The following is a 23055-nucleotide window of genomic DNA, read 5'->3' as shown; positions in this document are numbered from 1 at the left end:
TTTGGAAGGCCAAACAAAGTAGTTTCGCTTTCACAACGAAACAGCGTCACACACGGCGGCCTACGGTGAGCAGAGGCCGGGGGCTAGGCTTCACAACGAAACACACAGCGTCTTTACGACATGGCGGCGGCAACAACAAAACTACAGCGAGAATAAAAGTTACGCCTTCTTTCTTTGCGTGAACATTTGGGCGGCATTATGCAAATCTTCCCACATAGTGATGTAGTCATGTGGGGGCGTGTTAGAACGAGCAGTTTTAGGTAGGTGTGGCTGACTCTTAACTTTTATAAAGAATATCTCTTTGGATTTGAGACTTTAGTCTTTGCAACTTTACAGATCTTCTTTATGCAACAAGAGCTTGTAACACTCCAAAGAGAAAGGAAAAATTGAAATCGCATCATATGACCCCTTTAAGGATAGATAGATAGATAGATAGATAGATAGATAGATAGATAGATAGATAGATAGATAGATCGATCTGTGAGAAAGCTCACAGCTAAAGTTTGGACTGAGAATTCGTCATTTAACGAAGAAAACTGAAATCCAATTCCAATTTATGTCACAGGAAATAGTGGCCTATTTGGACACTCCTAAACAAACTGAATTGAATTTTCCCAAGCTGGCACACAGAATACCATTATTAACTTCAGATCTGGACTTTCAGAGTTCAAAATTGGGGCTGCGGAGGTTCGGCAAAGTATGCCATAATATAACAGACCTATAAAACGCAATAGAAAGCTGTCATTGAGTAATAGTGCAGCCTAGTAGTGCTGTGACTAAATGATATTTTCGTGTATTGGGAGAGTATGTGCAGTAATTTTTCAAGAATCTAGGTTTGAATCGAGCCAGACCCCCCATGAGCCATTTTTCTGCTTCCATCTACTCTTTCCTCATCCCCATTTCCCTCTCTCTCCCTTTCTTTGGCTCTCTGACATTGATAAATTGCTCTGTGCTGTGCAGGTAATCCATCTTCTGAGACCCCAGACCCAAATCTTCGGGTCTGAGAGTATTCTCTGCCTCTGTTCTCGCTCTCGTTTCCCTCACATTCCCCTCAGCTCAAGGTTATTGTGCTCTGTAGTGCTGTTCAGAAACCATGCGACTAATTATTTCAACCTGAGAGGAGAAAAGAGAGGACAGGGAAACATGAAGAGTGAGGAAAAAAAGCTTGATATGCGATATTTAAGTGAAAGAGGACAAGAAAGATGTTTGGTGGTTCCTAAAAGCAATCTGCCTCCATAATGTAACTTTAAATTACTGACAAATAATTGGAGTAAAAAACTGGAGTTTAGTGGCTTTTAGTCCTTATCTATTAGCTGAGGTCATCTATATTCTATTGTAATCCTAAGCATTGAAAAAGCTAATTTTTGTTGCAGTTTCAGAGAAACAGATCAAAAATACATTTTGCGCTCATTTACATCTAATTTACCAAATCTAAATTTACAATGCAAAGAAAATGTCATTATTCCTAATACTACCTGCCTATAATAACATTAGCAAGTAGAAAAGTAATGCAATACACCTGTGATATAACTACAGTCTATCTATCTATCTATCTATCTATCTAATATAAACTCAGAATTGCAAGAAAAAAAAGTCAGAAGTAAAAAGTGAGATAAACAGTCACAATTTATTTTTTAATCCCTTGGCGGAAACAAGCTTCCATACTCATGAGAGACCAGAAGACTGGACCACATTCAACCGTAGTGTGAACGTAGCCAATGATACACATATTATACAAAAGCATATTATATCAGCCTTTAATATGACAGCAGGTTTTACCAAGAAAAGTTGCTACTGATGTAAAGGCACTCATATTTCTTGGTGTATATGTGTGTGTTATGAACCTGACTATGTGTGTTGGCAGGTACTAGTCCACTGGTGCATGTAATAGAGACAGAATGAGCAAGGTGACATTGTCCTGACATCACACTACATCATAATTTGGACACGTGCTAGAGCTCATCTAGAGGTTAATACAGTTCTTTATTCATAATAACGAGTCACTCTGTTCCTCTACTGCATGTATGACCTCCAGCAAAGCGTAATGTCACCTTAAACTTTCACTAACCTGTCTACATGTCAAAAACCATTAAGGGCAAAGAAAAACAATCTTAATCTTAATCTTAATCTTATAATGTCCTTGCAAATCTATTTTAGATCCAACTTTGGATAATCAGATGCTTGTAAAGTCAAAGTCAATCAAACATGGCCATGAAATAACCAAGTTATAAAGTTGAATCTATTTAAGAAACAACAAATGTTGAATGTTAAACGAACTTACCACCTTTTAAACATGGCTGTTCTAAAGACTCAGATGATGTCACTTCCTCTTATCATTTAAAGTGACAATTGACAATTATTTAAGGTAAAGTGGAATGATGGGGTACAAGAAAACTCACAGACACAGATAAATTAATTAAACAATTAAAATATTTTTTATGAAAATGTGATTGATCTATTAAATATGACAAAATTAAAAATATATATTTTATCATGGCAAAGTTATGCCGTTAATAAATTAATAAATATTATAACTAGAATATTATTATAATATAATATCAATATGAATTTTTATAATATATATATCATAGTAATATAAAAAGCTGTTGGAATGCTGATATTCTGATATATCCAAAACTCTCTATTAAAAAAAATGTTATCTCTTCTATCTGAAAATGTAGTATTAGTAATTAGTAATTTATTGGAAAGGTTATTTTATCTGTTTTCTATTCTGAGACAAAAGCCCTAGTCTAAACGGTCACCATTAGATCAGCTGGAATGTTGGAAACAAATGAAAGCTCCAGTAAAATGTATCTCTTCTGACCTAACACCATCTTCGGTTGTCCTCCTGACCTTTACGATGCCCTTGTCATTCACAGCATAATTAACCCAGCTTTTCACTCAGGCTGCGCTACACCGGTCTCACTCATCCTCTTAACCTTGTTGATTTTGCAGAGGAATGCACTTAAACCTCTCGTAAAACATGGCATTTTAGAATGAATGACTCCATCTGTTTTCTTTTTCCCCGTCTCTTTCTGAAAAAAGGTGTGCGTTTCCCTTGAACTCAACCAAACAATGGAGCCCCTCCATCTAATTCTAATCTGATCATCTATCTGAATTCCTTCAGCTGATTGCATGCCATGTCAAAAACACTAATAAGTCTCTGTTAAAGGTGTCTGGTGTAAGTTCTTTTAAAATATGGGGTTTTAGTCTTTTTCAGTCAAACAACATCGGGGCCCATTAATAATTCAAAGAAAGCCTTCTCTATGTATTACCATGGAGAAGAATGTGTAATCTTTATTAGACAAATGGACATGGGAAAAAAGCTATATAAATGGGTAAATAAATGTAAGAAGGGAATAACCAATCACAATTCAGTATGCAAATACAATTAGTGTAATGTTGAGTCATTGGAAGATTTAAAATGCAAACTAAATAAAATGCATTAAATAATATTTATAATTGATATTTGAAGACTGAATTTATTAAAGTTTGATTGGTGTTAAGTGATTTGGGCTGAATAGCACAACATTCACTGTAAGCGACAGATTTTTTTTCTCTCTCAAATGTTTGCTGTATTTTATATTATTTTCCATATAGTCTTCTTATCAAGAGTGTTTTCTGGAACCCAGGATGGAGGGTTGCTTCAAAGCTTCAAAGCAGAGGTCCCAAGCAACAGCAACTACCTCCATGGAGGAAACAGCCCTGTTGTTGGGGCAATTAAAAAATGAGTTAGTCAGTAGGAGGGCAGAGGCCTGTTCTCAGGTTAAAAGCAGAATGAATGGCCCTCTCCACATGTGCGTAAAACCAGTGACCGCATGAGAGATCACAGCGGTGTATGACAACAAGGGTAAAGTGGAGTTCATGCTGACTAGCACTGCTAATGAGAGATACTTTACATACTGTATGGTTTACCACTACTGTTTACAAATGAGGTTGAGCACATGTGTTCATAATCTCTGTAGGCGCAACTAAAATTACAGTGCCACTATTATAATACTTGATTCGAACTGATCAGCGTCCCAGGCAACTATTTTTTTATATAGCTGTGCTAGTTTCATATCATGCTTGCTTTAAGCTCACGTAATAAAATAATTGTAACTAAAAGCAATATTTCACAGCTATTTATTTACATATCTGTTAAGATTCTGCACAAAATAGGCCCCTTCGGGTTGCTAGAAAAACCCTTCACTTTAGTGGTAGAGTGTCGATCAACATGTGGGGGTTTATTTACATTATCACTTACATTCTGCAAAAATAGGTATTGATTTTTTACAGGTGTTTTACCTGTATTTTGAATTTTGCACTTCATTGTGTTGTGATTTACAGTTAACAAATGTCTGTAAAAAATTAAGGTTTGTTTGTTTTTAATTTTGCATTTTTATGATTTAATTCATTATTAGCTTTTCAACAACTCACAAACACCCTGCAGTTCCCTAATTAACCTCCAGGAGTTCACGAACCCTGCCTTACATGTCCTAGAAATTCTTTAAAGGGGTCATATGATGCGATTTAAATGTTTCCTTTCTCTTTGGAGTGTTACAAGCTCTTGGTGCAAAAAGAAGATCTGTAAAGTTGCAAAGACTAAAGTCTCAAATCCAAAGAGATATTCTTTATAAAAGTTAATAGTCAGCCACGCCTACCTAAAACGGCTCGTTCTAACACGCCCCCACATATCTACGTCACTATTTGGGCGGCGTTATGCAACTCTTCCCACATCTTCACGCAAAGAAAGAAGGCGTAACTTTTATTCTCACTAGATATGTAACTTTTACAATCAGAGCACACCTCGCTTTTTCAGACCGATGAGCTTTGTAAAAATCGACGCGTTTCAGAAAGGCGGGGCATAGAGGAGAAACAATAATGTACAGTATGTGGAAAATAATGTGTTTTTTGAACCTTAAACTGCATAAACACATTTCATTACACCAAATACACAAAATAATGTTCTTTTTAGCAGCAACATATGACCCCTTTAAGAACTTCCACTCTCTTATTGACTGAGTTTCCATCATCCTTTTTAAATCAGCTGAGCACAAAGGACATGACATGGCATTTAGTCAAAAATGTCATAGTAAATAACTGCATCTAAAAAGCTTTGAAAAATAAAGTGGCAATTCAATGTTTAAAAGGCCACTAAACAAACAAATAAAATGCATTCACAATGAAAAAAACAATATGCAATTTGCAACACTTCCATTGCAAATTCTTCACATGTATCTAGTGAGTTTTACTGGGTAGCAGTTAAGAAAACTGTGTGCATAGTTGCAATGCTTTCCTTGAGAGCACAAAACCCATACTCAGAACTCCAGCTGTAGGCTGAAACATACACATTCAACACATCAAACCATCCAGTCTCCAGAGACGCATTACACAATTCTGTCGAAATCTTTCATACTATTTTCACACAATGACAAAGCCTCGAGTGTCTAATGTAAACCAGCTATGCTGATTGCTTCCTAAAAATCACGGCTCTACTGGACCAGGCGGTATCCTCCTTCAAGGCAGTTCTGCTTTGATCATGGAGAACTTCGATCTGGCTCGGTCCAGCTAATCCCTGTGAGATCGCTTACCCATGTTCAAGGGGAAGAACCTGATGTTTTCTCTGACTTGGTTCTGGGGTGGATTACAGGCCTTCATGCTTTGGAGGAAGTGCTGGCAGTGATTACGGGGTACAGCAGCAACCTGACTGGACTCTTGAAATACAGTTTTGAGTTCCACTAAAAAAACAAACCACCCACTCCGCAAAATCTACAGTGGGTTTAGACATCTGCTGCATTTGGCACTGTGAAACTAGTGTTTATGGGTCATGGATGCTGTTCGACATCATACTGATGTAATTATTATCTGAGAAAGTGTTGTATTACACACACACACACACACACACACACACACACACACAACAAAATCACAATAATATTCCCCAAACTGTGTTGAAATTTACCAAGACACCAAGCCTGCAATCAAAATGTAAACTCAAACATTTCTCATTACCCTCATTGTATGTGAATAAATGTCTTAAAGTATTTATAGTCTAAGTGAGCTGGCACTGGATGTCAATGTAACGACCAGAAAGACGTTGGACACCAATGTTGGGCAGATGTCATATTCAAACGTCAAATTTTGGTTGAAAATTAAATCAGGTTGACGTCAAAACCCTACGTTTGCTTGACATCAAGCTCCAATGTTTGGCAGTTAATTTTTGGTCGGAAATTCATTGAGTTGATGTCTTTGTCTTTAGATCAAGCTCCAGCTTTAGACTGACGTTGAATTTTGGTTACTTGATACAATGATTAAACCTAACGAAATAACATCTAATGATTTTATAATTTGACATTGTGTGGATGCTAATTTATTTTGGTAAACATTGGGTTTTGATTACCATACCTTGTTACTAAATGTCAATATTTGATGTCAATATGATTTTGGTTACTGAATTTTGGCTACTGCCACGACTGAAAACCAACAAAATATCCATGTCAAATAAACGTTTACATTATACATTGTCCTGGCACTGAATTTTGGGCACGCACAATCAGAACCTATATTTAACCAAATATCAACATCTTATAACTTTGGTGGCCTTCTGGGATACTTGTACAAAAGAAGCAAAACCCACTGAATTCAAAGCCCTACAAAAGCTTTGAGCTACAGTAAAATACAGCAAGCACACCTTGAAAATAAATCTTTCAACATTTCATACCTATGAAAAGAGCAGGTTTTTAAGACTAACCATTACCTGCTGTGAGACCTTCAGTTGTAAAAAACAGAAATTAACAGTTCATAAAGCACTGGACCATGTTGTTGTGAATCTAAGTTTCAACCTATAAACAGCTTTGACTTACAATAGTTGTCAACAATCCTCCATTGTTGTAAGAAGCTATCAGGTCACAGTCTATAAAGCCACCATATATTATTCACAGTCATTTCCAACAAGAAGTAATCTGTCCCAAATGAGCACACCAAATCCTACAGAGACAAGCATATTCAGTTCTCCCATTGCTGAGCTGTTTTCATTTCTGCCCTAGTGACACCATTACACCCCGGCGTCAAGACAAAGCCTGCCGCTGGACAGGAGGGAGTGTCATTTACAGTAGAACGCCTGCTGGATTGAGCCGACGTCAGCAACCCCTTCCCGTTTATTCCTACCAGTCCGTACTGAAAAAGCGACCTCTTTATATGATAATGCCTTGCTCACCTGAGAGGCATAAAGAGAGCATTAAACGTGTAATATGTATGAAGCTCACGCCCATAACGTGTTGCTGCTGTGGCAACAGTGCTCTGTTGGAAATGGGAGCTGTGTGTGCATGGGATTGAAATGAACATGCTTCTGTTTAGCGGGTGTAATCTAAAGACGAAACCTCAGGGGACGTTCACAACGCAGCAAGTCCCACAGCACAAGTTCTGTGAGCTGTAGGCTACTACTGTTCCAGTATTCTGCATTCCATTCACAGTTATATTCCTACTTCAGGAACTACTTGGAAGATGACGTGTAAGCTTTGTTGGTGTTCAAATGTCAATAGAAGAACCATTTTGGGTTCCAAAAGAAAAATTCAGTGAACAGTTCTTAAAAGAACCATTTTTTTAATGGAAAGAATATTTTAATAATCTGAAGGATCATTTTCCATAATAACAAACCTTCATTCATAAAAATAATGGTTCTTTATTGGCATCTATGGTTCAAGGTTCTTTGGGGAAACCAAAATGGTTCTTCTATGGCATCACTGTCTTTTTTATGAAGTGGAAAGGTTCCGTGGATGTTAAAGGTTCTTCTGGAACCAAAGATGCCAATAAAGAACCTTTATTTTTAAGAGTAATAGCATTTATTCTGCATGTAAAAGATCATCAAAAGAGCATCATTTACTATGTTTTAAACACTTGACTCTGCAGATGTTGCTAAACATTTAAGTTTTTGCCATCAAACAATGTAGGAACTTTGAGTTTATTTGAGTTTTATAAGTCAATGTTCATCACTTCCCTCTATTCTATTGCACTTTTTTAGGAGGAAATTAGAAAATTTTACTTCCAGAGTGCAATGGAACGCAGCATACTGCAAGATCTCCAGATGGATCGTATACCAGAATGAGGCTTTTCCCTTCGGTTCATGTCACAACACTGCTCACTAATCCCCATGTGGACGAATCACCATGTTCTCCTGCAGAGAAAAGCCCAAACACTCAGTTACATCTCCTTTAAAATTGCCTCCGCTTAAAGAGCGCTCTCATGGCCACCCTGCTCTTCAGTGATCCCCTCTCCTTCCCATCAGCTCCTCCACCTCCAGCTCATTTTAATGGGCACCTGCAGGTCACTTGCAGCTGGCAGAAATGGCCATAAAATCTGGAGACCAACAGCAGGTCTGAAACACGAGCCACGGGCACACCAGATCAATGGTGCTCTTAAAAAACAGCAAAATACTACTTTTAGTAATAATAGTTATATTATACACACACACAAATGTTTATGACATCCTCTTAGACACAGCCCATGATAAGGAGATCTAAATGCAGATGCAATGTTTTGGACTAGTGAGGGACAGATTTTTTTTTTTTTTTTTTAAGATAAACGGTGCAATTATTGAAATGAAGAATATAATAGATACCATATGCTTGTATTGCAACTGTGATCACGTTATAGTTCTTAACATCTTAACACAAGCAGAGGAGTTTGTTTGTGACAGCACAGCGCCCCCTGTTCTTCTTAATGGATAATTATTGAATTAGGCAAACTGTGCTTTGGTTTCCATGGGGCGCAAAAAAAAAAAACACTGATCAATAATTTAAAAAGATAGGGTTTGTCTGTAAACCATTTCTGTCTAGGTGTAAATCATACTGATGGTCTGCTTATACACAGCTCCCGGTATTAGACGCTGAAAATGAAATGAGCACACGACGAAATTTGATATTTACGCACACATGCATCCAATTACGCACTGCATATTTACCTATATATATACTTTGTGCTTATGATTTGAGCTCTTGTGGAATCCACACCAATTTCTGGTGCAGTACTACCTAAGCCAAAACCGAATAACTAATCAAAAGGGGTAGTTAATCATAAATGCGCTTCTCTCAGCACTCACGCTTGCCACCAAAGCCACATCATGGTATGACGTCTTTCTTTACACAGTCTGTTTCACTTTACAGTCTTCTTACATCAAAGGAAAAAGCTGTTAGTCAGCAATTAATTTCGCCCCCTTTGGCCAGTTTCATCATGATCTCAGTCTCCTGGAAGCGCACTGGTATAGCAGCGATAGTGGATCAGCAACACGCCGCAGTGCCGTGTATGTTCAGCACTTCGCCCCTTATGTGCAACACTTCTGTGTGTTTTCAAACACAGTTTAATGCAAAGCTGCTATTTTTTCTTTCTCTTTATTTATTTTATTGTTTATTTTGTAAGATGCGATTTGTTTTGCTAGTGAGAGCAGCCAAACTATGATAAAAGAAGGGAATTAGTCGATAAATAGCAGTGCACGAAAAAAATCAAATTTAATTCTAGTTTGAAATCTTCACGTTGTACATTTCTTGGTTACTCCAAGCTTTATGTCCAAAATACGCACTGCAACACTGGAGTTCATGTATCACACTTCAGCATGGATATCCGATGTCATTTGTATCTGCATGACGCATTTCAATGTCAAAAACTGATTACAGACATCAGCCTACCTTGCTAGAGTAGGGTCCGGGAATGAGTAGTTTTAATGCCTGTCTCTTCAGCTCCACCAGCCGTGCGTTGCAGTTCTCGCACCAGATGCCCCGATCAGAACCAGGTGAGCTCCCGCTACCCGAGGCTGGAGAACCAGTGCCGAACCCTGGAGATCCGCCTAAAGAACCGGGCGAACCGGTGCTGATTCCAGGCGATATAGTAACAGGTGAGCCGGAGAAAGAGCCCGGGGATGATATTCCTGATCCGGGGGACGGGGTTCCAGAGGACCCGGGCATGGAGCCCGCACCTTCAGGGACCGGGCGACTGGCGCTCCGGGACTCCTCATAAGCCTTTCGGTACCAGGTTTCAGGAGAGAATGATGCTGACTTCGTAGGGGATGAATCGGTCATCTGCAAGAAATGATAGTTGAGGATGAAAAGCAGTGATTGAAACATTAATGTCTGGGTTACAGATATGGTAAATGTGAAAAAAAGTGTGCAAAGTGGTTTATTATTTTGCATATCGAGTTTGACATTGAATTAGATTGTTGATTTTCTTCACTAGAAGATCATTTATTTCCCTGAATATGCACATAACTTTACATAAAATAGCTATAATAAACATAATAAATCTTACCCCATATTTTCTACTCCTGGTCCCAAATCTTTCTTTATTCCCTGTTAGAGAGGTCATGATAAAGCCTGCTAGAGAGGGACTGATTAAATAACTGTGCTTCTTGTTACATCCACAACTAAAAGATCCAAAAATCAATCTCTGGCCAGTTCAGTAGCCCTACTGAAGTCCAGTCTCAGCGACTAGTACCATGCAGAAATCTATCCATCTTCCACAGTGGAATATGAATAACAGATGGTCCAATCTGAAATGTCCAACAGTGGATAATCCAGTTCTTTCTTATGCTCTCTGATATGCTGAATCCATGTGCAGTGCTTTAGATTTCACAGCATCCCAGCACAGGAGCATTTTCACATGCATATGGACTTGTGTGAAGCGCAGTCTGACAGTAGAGCAGGCTGTTGGAGGACTGATCTCTGCGCTGCTCTCACTCCAGAGGAGCGCACACATCTGTCTCTGGGTAGACTGGCCACGCCCCATCCGCGCCTCTCAGCGAATAGCATGTCCGAGATCTACTGATTGACATGTGGGAGTGTACTGTTGTCCACACGCTAAACTAAACTACTAGTTTCTTTATTAAAAGTCAATTTTGACTTTCGGAAATTCTATCAGTGTTGTTCTGTTAGCAGTTCGTCTCGCGCAACAAAAATGGTATTGAACTAAATATCAACTATATGTTTATCTACACTCTAAAAAATGCTGGGTTAAATTCAACCCAGTGCTGGGTAAAATAGGGACAAACCCAGCAATTGGGTTGTTTTGACCCAGCGGTTGGGTTAAATGTTTAACCCAACCTTCTGGGTAGTAACCCAACCGCTGGGTCAAAACAACCCAATTGCTGGGGTTGTCCCTGTTTTACCCAGCACTGGGTTGTATTTAACCCAGCATTTTTTAGAGTGTACGTATTTTTTATATATTTATATGTGCAGATTTATAATAAATAATAATGACACCATTAGCCTAATCTAATTTATGTGGTTACTCAAAAACGTGTATAAACTACATAAATGTAAAAATACACACACACACACTTTTTTTTACACCATTTAAGAATCAACGAACGCGAATCAATCAAAAATGCAATACAATTTGGAGCATAATATTAGCAATATAAAAAAAGCTAATATATTTAAAACGGTATAATATTATTATTTTTTTTAATAATATCATGATATTAAAATATTATAGTGTTCCAGGTCAAATGCTCAAAAATCTTCAACTGCTTACACTGCCTGCAAACATGTAATTTGAACCAAGTATATACACTTATTATGAAACCAACAACAAACATTTGCAATATCATTTTGCAATATTTGGCAGTATTTCTTAATTGACCAAACGCTGTTGAATTGGCATGAAAACAAATGGGCAGTATTGTTTTGGTTGTATTGTTAGTAGGAATTTGAAGGGACATTTTGAAAGCATGGGAAAGTAGCGCCACCTACTGCTCACACATCTAAATTAAACACTCCTAACTATAACCCACAGCTTTGAGACTCTTAACAGTAAGACATTAGCAAACGACCATCAGTTTTTAGTAAAATGAAACAGTACTGCTTTATTGTACATTCTTAAGATAAAGATACATAGACATAACCTTAGCATAAACAAAAAGGAAACTGTCATAAACCTAAAATCTTAGCATTGACCAGATTATTTGTTAATCTATCCTTGAACCACTTAATCTTCGCCTTTACTTTATGATACATAAAAAAGCATATACAAACAGGAAAGCCTGAGATGGTTATTGTAGCCTTTTCCAGTTTTTACAATATTGTACACAATACCTCATGCACTATTTGGGGTTTCTCAAATTACAGGAAAAATATATTTCGTTTCACACTATTCTCTCAGAGTAATGCATTTCATTGTTGTGTAAGGTATATTGATAAAGTACACTCAGAAATTTTTTTCGAACTATAATGTTCAATTGTAATAAAATTACATTGTATCAGTGATCAGTTCTTTTTTTTTTCTTCATCAGAGAACTGCTTCTCTGGTCAGTTCACAGGGGGCAACTCATGGGACACAGATTAATTAGAAAAAAATGAGCTGCAAGAATATGCCACCCCTTCATAAAACCTGTGGTATCAGAGTCTGTTTATGAAACTGAAAGAAGAAAGACACCACACACTGACTTTATAATGAAGCTCTCAGACACACAACTGGCCGTAGAAACCTGCCTCATTAATAGGGAGAATGATTCATCAGTCCTTGATACACCCTCTCAGTCTTGCACACATTGTCCACTTTAAAGCCTATTTGAATAATTATGAATAGAGTAAAATGTCATATTGTGTAATTTTGCCAAACTATACAATAAGGAAAGAGTATTTGGGCATTATGAACACCATTAATGATGTATACCATGGGTAAAGAGTCAAAATAACATGTGCAGTATATTATTTATTATGGTAACTGAGATGATTTTGTTTATGATACCTTGATCCTAACCTATAAAACCACTTATTCATTTGATCTATTCATGCCATCAGCCATCATCGAGTGTCATCAAAGGTCATCATGCTCACAAATTCCTTGTAGAGAATGACATTTTTATCAGGATCAACAGCTGCAGACAGCATTTCATCTATCTCTTCCTGTGTGAAGGGCTCTCCTTCAGAAGACAGAGAAATTAAAAACTTCAGAATTACTGAACTTGACGTCTTTGTGGATTCCTTGTATTGTTAAAGTGTGTGACAAATGAGCATTGCACATCGATTTCAAAATGTCAGAAGCCTATACTAAAATACAAACTACTATTTTCAATAGTCATAATTGACATACCTTCTTGTGTTAAATACTTGGCGAGTTCCTCTGGTTCCAAGTGGCCTTTTTTCTGTTGATCTAACACCTTTAAAAAGAGATAACAGCACCATTACATTAATTAATTCCATTGAGGTCTTCATTTTTATATCCAGTTTAAGGTTTTTGAAGGTTTTTTTTTCTCTGTAGTGTATCCAAGGTAAATTCAAACAACAAAAGAAGAATAACAAAAATGTTTAAGTGTCAGAGCATTAGGCACCTCAAAGGCCTGAAGGAGCAGGTCTTCTGTAATAGGACGAAACCTGCAATAAAAAGGAATCAGAGCTAAAACTGTCACCAATACTGGACTTTTCAATCAAAAATTTGTAAAGTGGTTCATCTATGTTTCACAGCATAAAACACTTCATTTAATTTTTTAGCATATTTTTTGGGCATATCTGATCTTGTCCCTTGCATGTTTTCAGGTGTACAATTGGAAATAATAGTTGTAAATTGATTTTTAGACGTGCATTCACACTGACAAGGTGGCCAGTGTTATTTTAGAATTATTTGTATATAAATTATTTCTAATATTTTTAATTAACTTTAATTTTTTTATGTTTTTGTTTTTAATTTATTTTAAGTTTTAGTATTTTTAATGTGTATTTATTTTTATTTTTAGTATTTTTTTCGTGTTTTATATATATATATATATATATTATTATTATTATATTATTTATTTTATTTAGTTGCCAAGGCAACTTTTCTCATTTAAGTTTTTTTAAGTTAAAAGTTTTAAGTTTATTTTAGTTTCAGCTTTATTTCAATTACCAAAACAATTTTTAGTAGTTTTAGTGAACAATAACAACACTATCTGTGAAAGTAAAAAAAAAAATTGCATAAGTATAACTCAGAAATCTCTTGGATGACATGAAAGTAATTTTTGAAAACATTTATATTTTAAATAACAAAATGGCCATATTAGACAACACCATTTAGACATAGAAAGACACTTATATTTACATTTAGTCATTTAGCAGACGCTTTTATCCAAAGCGACTTACAAATGAGGACAATGGAAGCAATCAAAAATCAACAAAAGAGCAATGATATACAAGTGCTATAACAATTCTCAGTTAGCTTAAAAACAATCTGTTTTGGCAGGGATATCTGATTATTTGTAATTTTGCAGAAAGCTCAAGATTAATGTAATTTGTCCAATTGACCCTAATCACTTCACTCTCAGTCTTACTTGCGCTCCAGCAGGATTTTAGTCATAGTTGGAAGAAACTTCTCATAGCGCACAAACCCAGTGGGCTCTTCGTCTTCAAGCTGTAGAAACGCCACACATCATAATTTCTTATCTACTCAGCCTGCAAGAGTCAATATCTAAATGAGCCAAATGTAAAAACAAACCACAGACCTCAGCAATGATATCATGTAATTCCGCTTCCGATGGAAAACAGCCAAGTGAACGGATAATGGTGCCTATTTCTCTTTTACAATGAAAAATATCAGTGTTAAACTTATAAGACACCCTTATATGTAGAAAATAAACAGGTGTCAGAGAGCAAATCTGCAGATAATAAACTACTAAAGTCTGAAAGAAAGCAAGGAGAGTGACATTTGAAAACTCTGAAATGTTACCTGACATCAACAGTCTTGTTGGATTCGTGATCAAACACGTCAAATGCGTTACTTATCCTCTTTTGAGTTTCTGCTATAATAGATTCTGAAAAAAGGAAATTATGTATTTCAGCCAATTTTACAAAGACGTCTAATTTTAGACGTCTCAGTTAATGCTGTATCCTATGTATTTAATTTACTATACTTTAATTTTATTTTATTTTCCAAGCAACTGGCAGTCTCTTTTACTTTACAACGTTAGCTAGCTATTTATTCGATACTTTAAACAAAGCATTTAGTGGATAGCAATTGTAATAATGACAACTGAGCTACAAACAACACGTAAGAGTACAAATGCTACAATGTATATCGTAAGCTTGAAAGGAAAGAAAGTTTAAAGTAACAACATTACCTGCGTTGGACTTGTCCGCCATGTCTGGGCAACACTGGTTGCTAGGTAACGTGAACACTGTCACTGACTGGTTTTGTGATTATTTGTTCGTGACGTCGTTACTCACGTTAAAGTTTTGAAAAACAAATTTCTCACATTTTATAACAAAAATGTAGCTATTATATATAGCCTTTAAGAAAAAAGAAGAAGAAAAAAAAAACAACGAAATGCGCTCCTGTGGCATTAAATAATAAAACGATACTACAATATTAAATTAGCAATATTTAATAGGTATTACTAAACAATAATAATAATAAAAAGATTTGTTTATTATTTGCCACCTGTACTGTATTAATTTATTTATTTATTAACTGCATTCTATGTGCACATGAAAACTGACTTTAATTGTTTTGAAAACCAAATTTCTCTCAAATGTATCATATATATATATGGGCCTAGGTTAGTCTTTAAGAAGTTCTCTGGCAATGTTGATATGTTAATATACTATTTTTATGTGCTCTTGTGGCATTCAATAAAATAATGATACTACAATATTAAATTAGTGATATTCAGTGTTGGGGAAAGTTACTTTTAAAAGTAATGCATTACAATATTGCGTTACTCCATAAAAAAGTAACTAATTACGTTACTTAGTTACTTTTTATGGAAAGTAATGCGTTACTTTACTAGTTACTTGAAAAAAGTAATCTAATTACGTAACTCGCGTTACTTGTAATGCGTTACCCCCAACACTGGTGATATTTAATATTATGCTTTTATAACATAAAATGTTTTATATAAATAGCATATAGCCTTTTAGAAAAAAACATTGTTTTTATTGTAATATTGTTAATACTGCATGTTAATATATATACATATGCTTTTATGTGCTCTTGTGTCATTAAATAATAAAATGATATTACAATAGCAATCTTTAATATTATAATAAACACTTTATATAAGTGATTTATTTAGCATAGTATGTGCCTTATCTGTAGGCTAGCTACTGTATTTATTTACTTACTTACTTATTTACTGCATTTTCTGTGCATATGAAAATAGACTGCAGTTGTTTTGTAAGTGTTTTGCAAACCAAATTTCTCTAAAATGTATACACATATTTAAGCTAGCCTTTAAGAAAAAGTCATAATAATTGCAATTGATGTAAAATGACGTAGGCCCACTCTGGCAATGCTGATAGGCCTATGTATACTCTGTAAAAATATTTTTTTTGTGCGTTTGGGGCATTGAAAAAAATGATACTACAATATTAAATAAGCAATATTTAATTTTTTCATATATATTATTATTATATAATATATTAGGCTATTATTATTTTTTCATAATATTTTCATTATATTTACATGGTATATTTACTATTTGCTTTATCAGTACTGTATTCAGATTTGTTTATTATAATTTTCTGAACATATGAAAAGTGACGGAAACTGAATACTGATATTTTCTCTTATGCATATTTAATAGCTATAGTGGTATTTACGGTAGTTTGCTGATGTATTATGTGTTTTACGGTAGATGATATAAGGCTCAATTGGCCCCGTCCTGCTCCGACTGCTGCCCGTCAGCGACCGCATCGAGCGTCTCATAACCTGCTCTTCCTGTTCATATTTCATACATTTGGGGTATAACATCTAAAGTAAAGGATCGAAACGACAAGATGAGCTCAATGAATGTGAAGAACCTGAAAGTAAACGAGCTGAAGGACGAGCTGAAGAAGAGGAGTCTGTGCGATAAAGGGCTGAAGGCTGAGCTGATGGCCCGGCTGCAGGCCGCTCTGGATCAGGAGGCGCTGTCCACCAACGGTTCTGAAGGACAGTACGAGGATGGAGACGGCCTCGGTGACATGGGCGATGAAGACCTTGAGGAAGATCTGTTTGGAGAGAACATGGTGGAGGATGGCGATAATGCGGAGGCTGAGGAGCAGCAGGATGATGACATGGAGGAGGAGGAGGAGGAGGAGGACGCCGGGGTAGAGATGGATAAATCAGATGAAGATGAAGATGTCCTGCTCAAAGAAGATGATGAAGAGATGGAGAAATTTGATGAGGATGATGTGGCTCTCGACGTGGGCCCTGGCGAGGGTGAGATTACGTGTTGAAGCTTGTGCAATTCATATTTTATAAATTGGTTCTGCCAGAATAATTTATTCTGACAGCAGAGAGCACAGGATTTGATGGCATTCTCTGGAGCTGGTGCCATTGGTGTCCCATTTGTGTTCCTTTGACTTATTACTGATGCAATTAACAGAATACTAAACTTATTCACATCACAGTCATATAATTTAATAGATTTAATTGATGCAAAAGACAAAAACAAATAAATAAATATAAAGACAAAAAATAATATTTTTTATTTATTTTAATGTATTTAATTTATTTGTTTATTTTTATCTTAAAAAGTTAATTTTTTTATTTGTATCTCAAACTTTGATATAATATTTCCTTATTTATTGGCTAAAATCTATATTTATGGTCAGCTATACTATTTCTAGTTTTTAGACATATGAATGAGAGATGACAAGCTTGTGTAGATGTTATATATCAAAATTAAACAAGAGAATCTGCTACATCTGCAGGATTTTATGTCATTCCCAAGAGATGGTGCCTCTGGTGTCCTACTTTTGTCCCTTTAACTTTAATTTAATAGACTTAACTTTATAAAGTGTTTCATTCATTCATTCATTCATTCATAAATAAATAAATGTTTAATTTATTTATTTTTATTTATCCCTATTTTTTATTTATGTAATGTTTCTATTTTATTTTTATTCATCACTAATAATTTATTTGCACTAGGTCTCAAACTTTGATATAATATTTACATATTTATTGGCATAATATATATGTACATATACAGTACATATGTAAGTTAGTTTAAATTAAAAGACTAAATCTACTTCCATATGGTCAGCTATATTATTACTACTATTTTTAAAGCATGTAGATACAAAAGCTTGTTATACAGTATATCAAATTAAACAAGAAAATCAAATTCAGAACATACTAGTCTTGTTCTGTCATGATTTGCATAAAACATTTTCTTTTCATTTCATCAGATACTGATTGAAATCAAATGATGTAAAAATGTTAAACCCTGACATTTTCAGGCACGAATAGGACCGTTTCCTGAGAATGACCCTTAATAGTGTACGTTTATTGGTTGAGCAGTAGGTTCTCAGGATCGCTGAGCTGTAACGGGATGCTGAAGTGGAGATACGAAGGACAAAAGCTCCAGATGGAGTCTGTGCGTAATGATCTCAGTTCATTTGTTTTGGAGTAGTGAGGACTTCATTGTTATTCTTTGTCTTCCTTTAGCAGATGCTTTCACCCCTTGGGGTAATGTTGGTTTAGGGGTTTGAACTTAGTATCTTTTGAACTACCAGCCTGGATCTGTAACCATAAAGCTGTGCCACCATTAAATCAATGTTGTCATTAAATGACAATTATACCGAATTCCTATAAAAGACTAGTTATTATCCATATTTACCTCGAAAATTGCTTCAGAAATGATGGATTTGTGAGTGATGTATGGCAGTTTGCATATTCCAGTTTTTCATTTTCTAATCATTTTTGTTCTGTCAAGCACAAGTTGCATACATAGGGAATGAGGTGCTTGTGAGCTTTGCCCATCACCAAATGTGCCTTCATTATTTGCACACACTGTAACACCTTTCTTCAAGATGCATGCAATGTGAATCTGAAAATGTGTGTTACTTAGCTCAAAATAGCACAGTTTGCTGATATCTTGGCAACCACCTTCTGTTTGTTCCCATATAAGTGCTGCAGTGTACAAACCACACTGTAAGGCAGTGCTCCTTTATCTAAAACATGTGAACTTATAATTAAATACACCTTTCTTTTAAAATACTGGTCATTGCAGTTTATGCACAACCGAAATAACTAGAAATCCTCCAGTAATTATGTGGACCGTCATGTTACATCATGATGGGTCCAGCAGGGAGGTACGCCTCCTTATGTTTTATTGTTTTATTTCCAAAGGGGATGCGGACAAAGACAAGAATGATGAACAGAAGAATAAGAAGGGTGTAAAGAGACGCCGAGATGAACATGGAAGGGGCTACTTTGAATTTATTGAAGAAAGCAAATACAGCCGGTAAGAAATGTGCAGTCGGCCTCTGGTACTCCTGAGGTTCCGCTGCACCTTAAAGATTTACGACCAGTTTTGGCAGTAAAGAGCCAAATCTGACATGCTGTTCCTCATCTGTGCAAAGAAACACACATTTTTACTGAGCGTTTTTAATCACTTTACACCTATAATAAGGGCATCTCTGTCATGGTATTTCTCTGTCAGTGGTATTTTACAGTAGGAATCTTGTTTCTAGGTCAAAGCTTGGGCTGTTAAAGGACGAAAAGTGTTTATCTGAGAATATTGTAAGGGTATTGATGCAGTTCCAGAAATTACACTTCCTTTTCTATTCATATTTTCGTATTCTGTATCAGATATGTTATTTAGAAACTATGACTAAAGTGATCTGGTGTATTTTTTTTGTGTTCATTCTTATCTTATTAATATTGTTTTATGTTTTCATGATGTTTATTTGAATTTAAATATGTATTCAATTAATTATTGATGATGTGTTGTATTTTCCCAGGCACTGTACATAACCACTAATATATAATATATACCACTATATATATATATATATATATATATATATATATAATATGGCCACATTTTCTACTTTTAAACAAATAGTAACTGCTGATTTTATTTAATAGTTTATTAGAAAATAGTTAATACAAATAAGTTGAATTATTGCAAAAAGCAAACAGCACTGATGTGCCAAATGTTTAACCGATGTTTCACACCTGTACATTTTCTCAGTTGGAAACATATTTAAAATCCAAGGGGAACTCAGTGGGATCTTATCTTATAATGGCACTGAACTGAATTTTATTACATTTCATAGTTGTTTTTTGATGGTTCCCTCAGGGCAAAGTCTCCCCAGCCTCCACTGGAGGAAGAGGACGAAGAGTTTGATGACACAACTGTATGTTTGGACACTTGTACGTATGAAATCTCACACAAATACTGCTAAAATATAGACTAAATAGTAAATGCTGAATTTCTCATAGCATAACATGCAGAATCAATTTCTGTAAAGTGTAAAATGTTCAGTGAGGTTATTAAAAGTCATTAAAAAGTTGGGAGTAGAATATTTGTTCTTCCTCTAAACTTTGGAAACATGATGTGCAGCCACTCTGTAGCTTTAGAAATAAAGCATCTGTCTCTTATTTTCCTCAGACAACTGTGACCTGCACTTCAAGGTGTCCCGGGATCGGTATAGCGCCTCCTCTCTCACCATGGAGAGTTTTGCATACCTGTGGGCCGGCGGACGAGCGTCTTATGGTGTGGAAAAAGGAAAAGCTTGCTTTGAAATGAAGGTGAGAGCATTGCTTTTGTATGGTTGCTATTTATAGTTGCCCTGTCATGACCTCAACCTTATTCTTGCATATCTTTGCACCAGATTATTGAGAAGATTCCTGTAAAACACATTTCCAGTAAAGGAATTGAGATTCATGATGTCCTGGTGGGTTGGTCTCTGGCCAATAGCTCTCTTTTGCTAGGTGAGGGTCTTTGATTTTTTTTAAAGGAGCTGATCTAATAAATTTATGTCATTTCAGTGTTACTTTGCATTACATGTTCACAGGGGAGGAAGCGCACTCATATGGCTTTTCATCTAAAGCCAAGAAAACCAGCAACGGTTTGACGGAGGACTTTGGGGAGGCTTTTGATGAGAATGATGTTGTCGGTTGCTTTATTGTAAGTATCCATGTGCTTCCTCATCCACAGTGAGTTTTACATCTCTGTGCAATTACTAATCTTGACCACTAAGTGGTGCCATGTGTTCATACTGTTCGAGTTTGGGGTCAGTTTTGTTTTTTGTTTTTTTAAGAAATTAGTAATTTTTTATTCCACAAGGATGCATTAAATAGATCAAAAGTGTTAGTTAAGACATTTAAAATGTTACAAAAATTTATATTTCAAATAAATGCTGTTCTTTTGAACTTTCTGTTTGTCAAAGAAACCTAAAAAAAAAAAAAAAAGTATCACAGTTTCCACAAAAAACTATTAAGCAGCACAACTGTTTTCAACATTAATAACAAAAAATGTTTCTTGAGCAGCAAATCAGCATATTAGAATGATTTCTGAAGGATCATGTGACACTAAAGACTGGAGTAATGATGCTGAAAATTCAGCCATCACAGGAATAAATTACATTTTAAAATATAATAGAAAACATTTATTTTAAATTCTAAGAATATTTCTTTTCTTTTACTGTATTTTTGATCAAATAAACGCAGCATTGGTGAGCATAAGAGAATTATTATTATTTTTAAATCTTACCAACTCCTATATATATATATATATATATATACATATATATTTTTATTTATTTATTTATTTTCTCAGTTGGAACATATATATATATATATATATATATGTGTGTGTGTGTGTGTGTGTGTGTGTGCGTCTTAAATGCATAACTTTAAAAATAAGACTTACACAAATATTTGAAATTGTATATTATTTTGTATATATATATTTGTAAATTTTTGTGTGTGTGTGTATAAAGAAAGTATTATAGATTTATACAATATTTCAGTTATATATTAATATTTTAATACTAATATATATTAATAAATATTTAAATTTGATATATAAATATTGATATATTTCAATGTTTCAAAACCCAGTTTAGTTCTCAACATTGTGAAATTACTTTCGGCCACAGTACAGTATATCATGGTTGCTGTGTTTATTTGGCAGAACTTTGATGGTGAAGAAGTGGAAATCTCCTACTCCAAGAATGGACAGGACCTGGGAACAGCTTTCAAAGTCAGTAAGGATGAGCTGGAGGGAAAGCAGTTCTTCCCTCACGTCCTCTGCCACAACTGTGCGGTTGAGTTCAACTTCGGCCAGCGTGAAACCCCGTTTTTCCCCCAACCTGACGGCTTTACGCTCCTGCAGCAGATCCCTGTTTGTGATCGCATCAGAGGACCAAAGGGGCCCGAGACCAAAGAAGACTGTGAGGTTGGTTTTATAGCCAAGGAAAACTTTTTTTTTTCTTATATCGTCATTAAAAAGCCTTATCTAAATCTGCTGTAAATCTTGCCAGGTCATTGTCATGGTTGGACTGCCTGGATCTGGAAAAACGGAATGGGTTACAAAGCACACACAAGCCAACCCTGGAAAATACAACATTCTTGGAACAAACACAATCACTGAGAAAATGATGGTGAGTGCTGACATAAGAGAATATTTTTAGACAATATAAACATCATATTCAGTGTTATTTTTCTGTTGAAATTCAGATTTCCAGTTTGAAGCGACAGATGAAGGATGTCACAAAGCTCTCAGCGATATCTCAGCGTGCTCCCCTCTTCCTCGGGAAATTCATCGAGATCGCTGCACGTAAAAAACGCAACTACATTCTTGACCAGGTGACTAAATATAATCGAGGGTTTACAAATACTTATCAAAATCACAGCATATACTAATCTCTCTTGAAATGTTACTCTTATTACATTTATTTTTCATGTTAAAGGGTTAGTTCAAAATTCTGTCATTAATTACTCACCCTCGTGTCGTTTCAAACCCGTAAGACCTTCGTTCATCTTCGGAACACAATTTAAGATATTTTTGATGGAATCTGAGAGCTGTCTGACCCTGCATAGACAGCAACACAACTGAAATGTTCCCAAGTCCAGAAACGTAGCAAGGAGATCGGTAAAATAATCCATGTGACATCAGTGGTTCAACCACAATTATACGAAGCTACGAGAATACTTTTTGTGCGCAAAAGAAAAAAAAAACGACTTTATTCAACAATTCGTCTCCTCCGCATCACCCTGGTGCCATTTTGGAGAATATCCACTGGACGTAAACAGCGTATGCTGGTCTGTGTCAGCTGCGTCACACGGATACGCTGTTTCCGTTCAGATGTCACATGGATTATTTTACAGATCTCCTTG

The 23055-nt window shown here is 35.7% G+C and overlaps 3 protein-coding genes across 3 annotated transcripts in view; 1 reads left to right on the top strand and 2 right to left on the bottom strand.

The window, feature by feature from the left end:
• Positions 1–10668, bottom strand: part of LOC107689325 (kinesin-like protein KIF26B) — a 55334-nt gene extending 44666 nt beyond the window's left edge. The window contains exons 1-2 of the mRNA XM_016487273.1: positions 10279–10668; positions 9663–10052 (exon numbers count right to left, since the gene is read on the bottom strand). Of these exons, the coding sequence (XP_016342759.1) occupies positions 9663–10052; positions 10279–10335 (447 nt within the window). The 5' untranslated portion in view covers positions 10336–10668. The remainder of the gene's footprint in view (positions 1–9662; positions 10053–10278) is intronic.
• Positions 10669–11647: 979 nt separating this feature from the next.
• On the bottom strand, positions 11648–15129 carry drc8 (dynein regulatory complex subunit 8). The gene is made up of 7 exons (XM_016487277.1): positions 15059–15129; positions 14668–14752; positions 14444–14516; positions 14273–14352; positions 13301–13343; positions 13063–13129; positions 11648–12892 (listed from the first exon to the last, which is right to left on the bottom strand). Exons 1-7 carry the CDS (start codon positions 15078–15080, stop codon positions 12774–12776), a joined length of 489 nt encoding a protein of 162 aa, XP_016342763.1. The 5' UTR covers positions 15081–15129; the 3' UTR covers positions 11648–12773.
• Positions 15130–16589: 1460 nt separating this feature from the next.
• LOC107689318 (heterogeneous nuclear ribonucleoprotein U-like) overlaps positions 16590–23055 on the top strand; it is a 9891-nt gene continuing 3425 nt past the window's right edge. The window contains exons 1-9 of the mRNA XM_016487270.1: positions 16590–17139; positions 19057–19171; positions 20012–20085; positions 20324–20463; positions 20547–20646; positions 20730–20842; positions 21851–22114; positions 22200–22319; positions 22396–22524. Coding sequence (XP_016342756.1) covers positions 16716–17139; positions 19057–19171; positions 20012–20085; positions 20324–20463; positions 20547–20646; positions 20730–20842; positions 21851–22114; positions 22200–22319; positions 22396–22524 — 1479 coding nt within the window. The 5' untranslated portion in view covers positions 16590–16715. The remainder of the gene's footprint in view (positions 17140–19056; positions 19172–20011; positions 20086–20323; positions 20464–20546; positions 20647–20729; positions 20843–21850; positions 22115–22199; positions 22320–22395; positions 22525–23055) is intronic.

This window comes from Sinocyclocheilus anshuiensis, unplaced genomic scaffold (assembly GCF_001515605.1).
Source record: "Sinocyclocheilus anshuiensis isolate Anshui unplaced genomic scaffold, SAMN03320099.WGS_v1.1 scaffold1006, whole genome shotgun sequence".
NCBI classification, from domain to species: Eukaryota; Metazoa; Chordata; class Actinopteri; order Cypriniformes; family Cyprinidae; genus Sinocyclocheilus; species Sinocyclocheilus anshuiensis.
The sequence above is the reverse complement of the archived record's forward strand: the minus strand, read 5'-3'. Positions and strand labels throughout refer to the sequence as shown.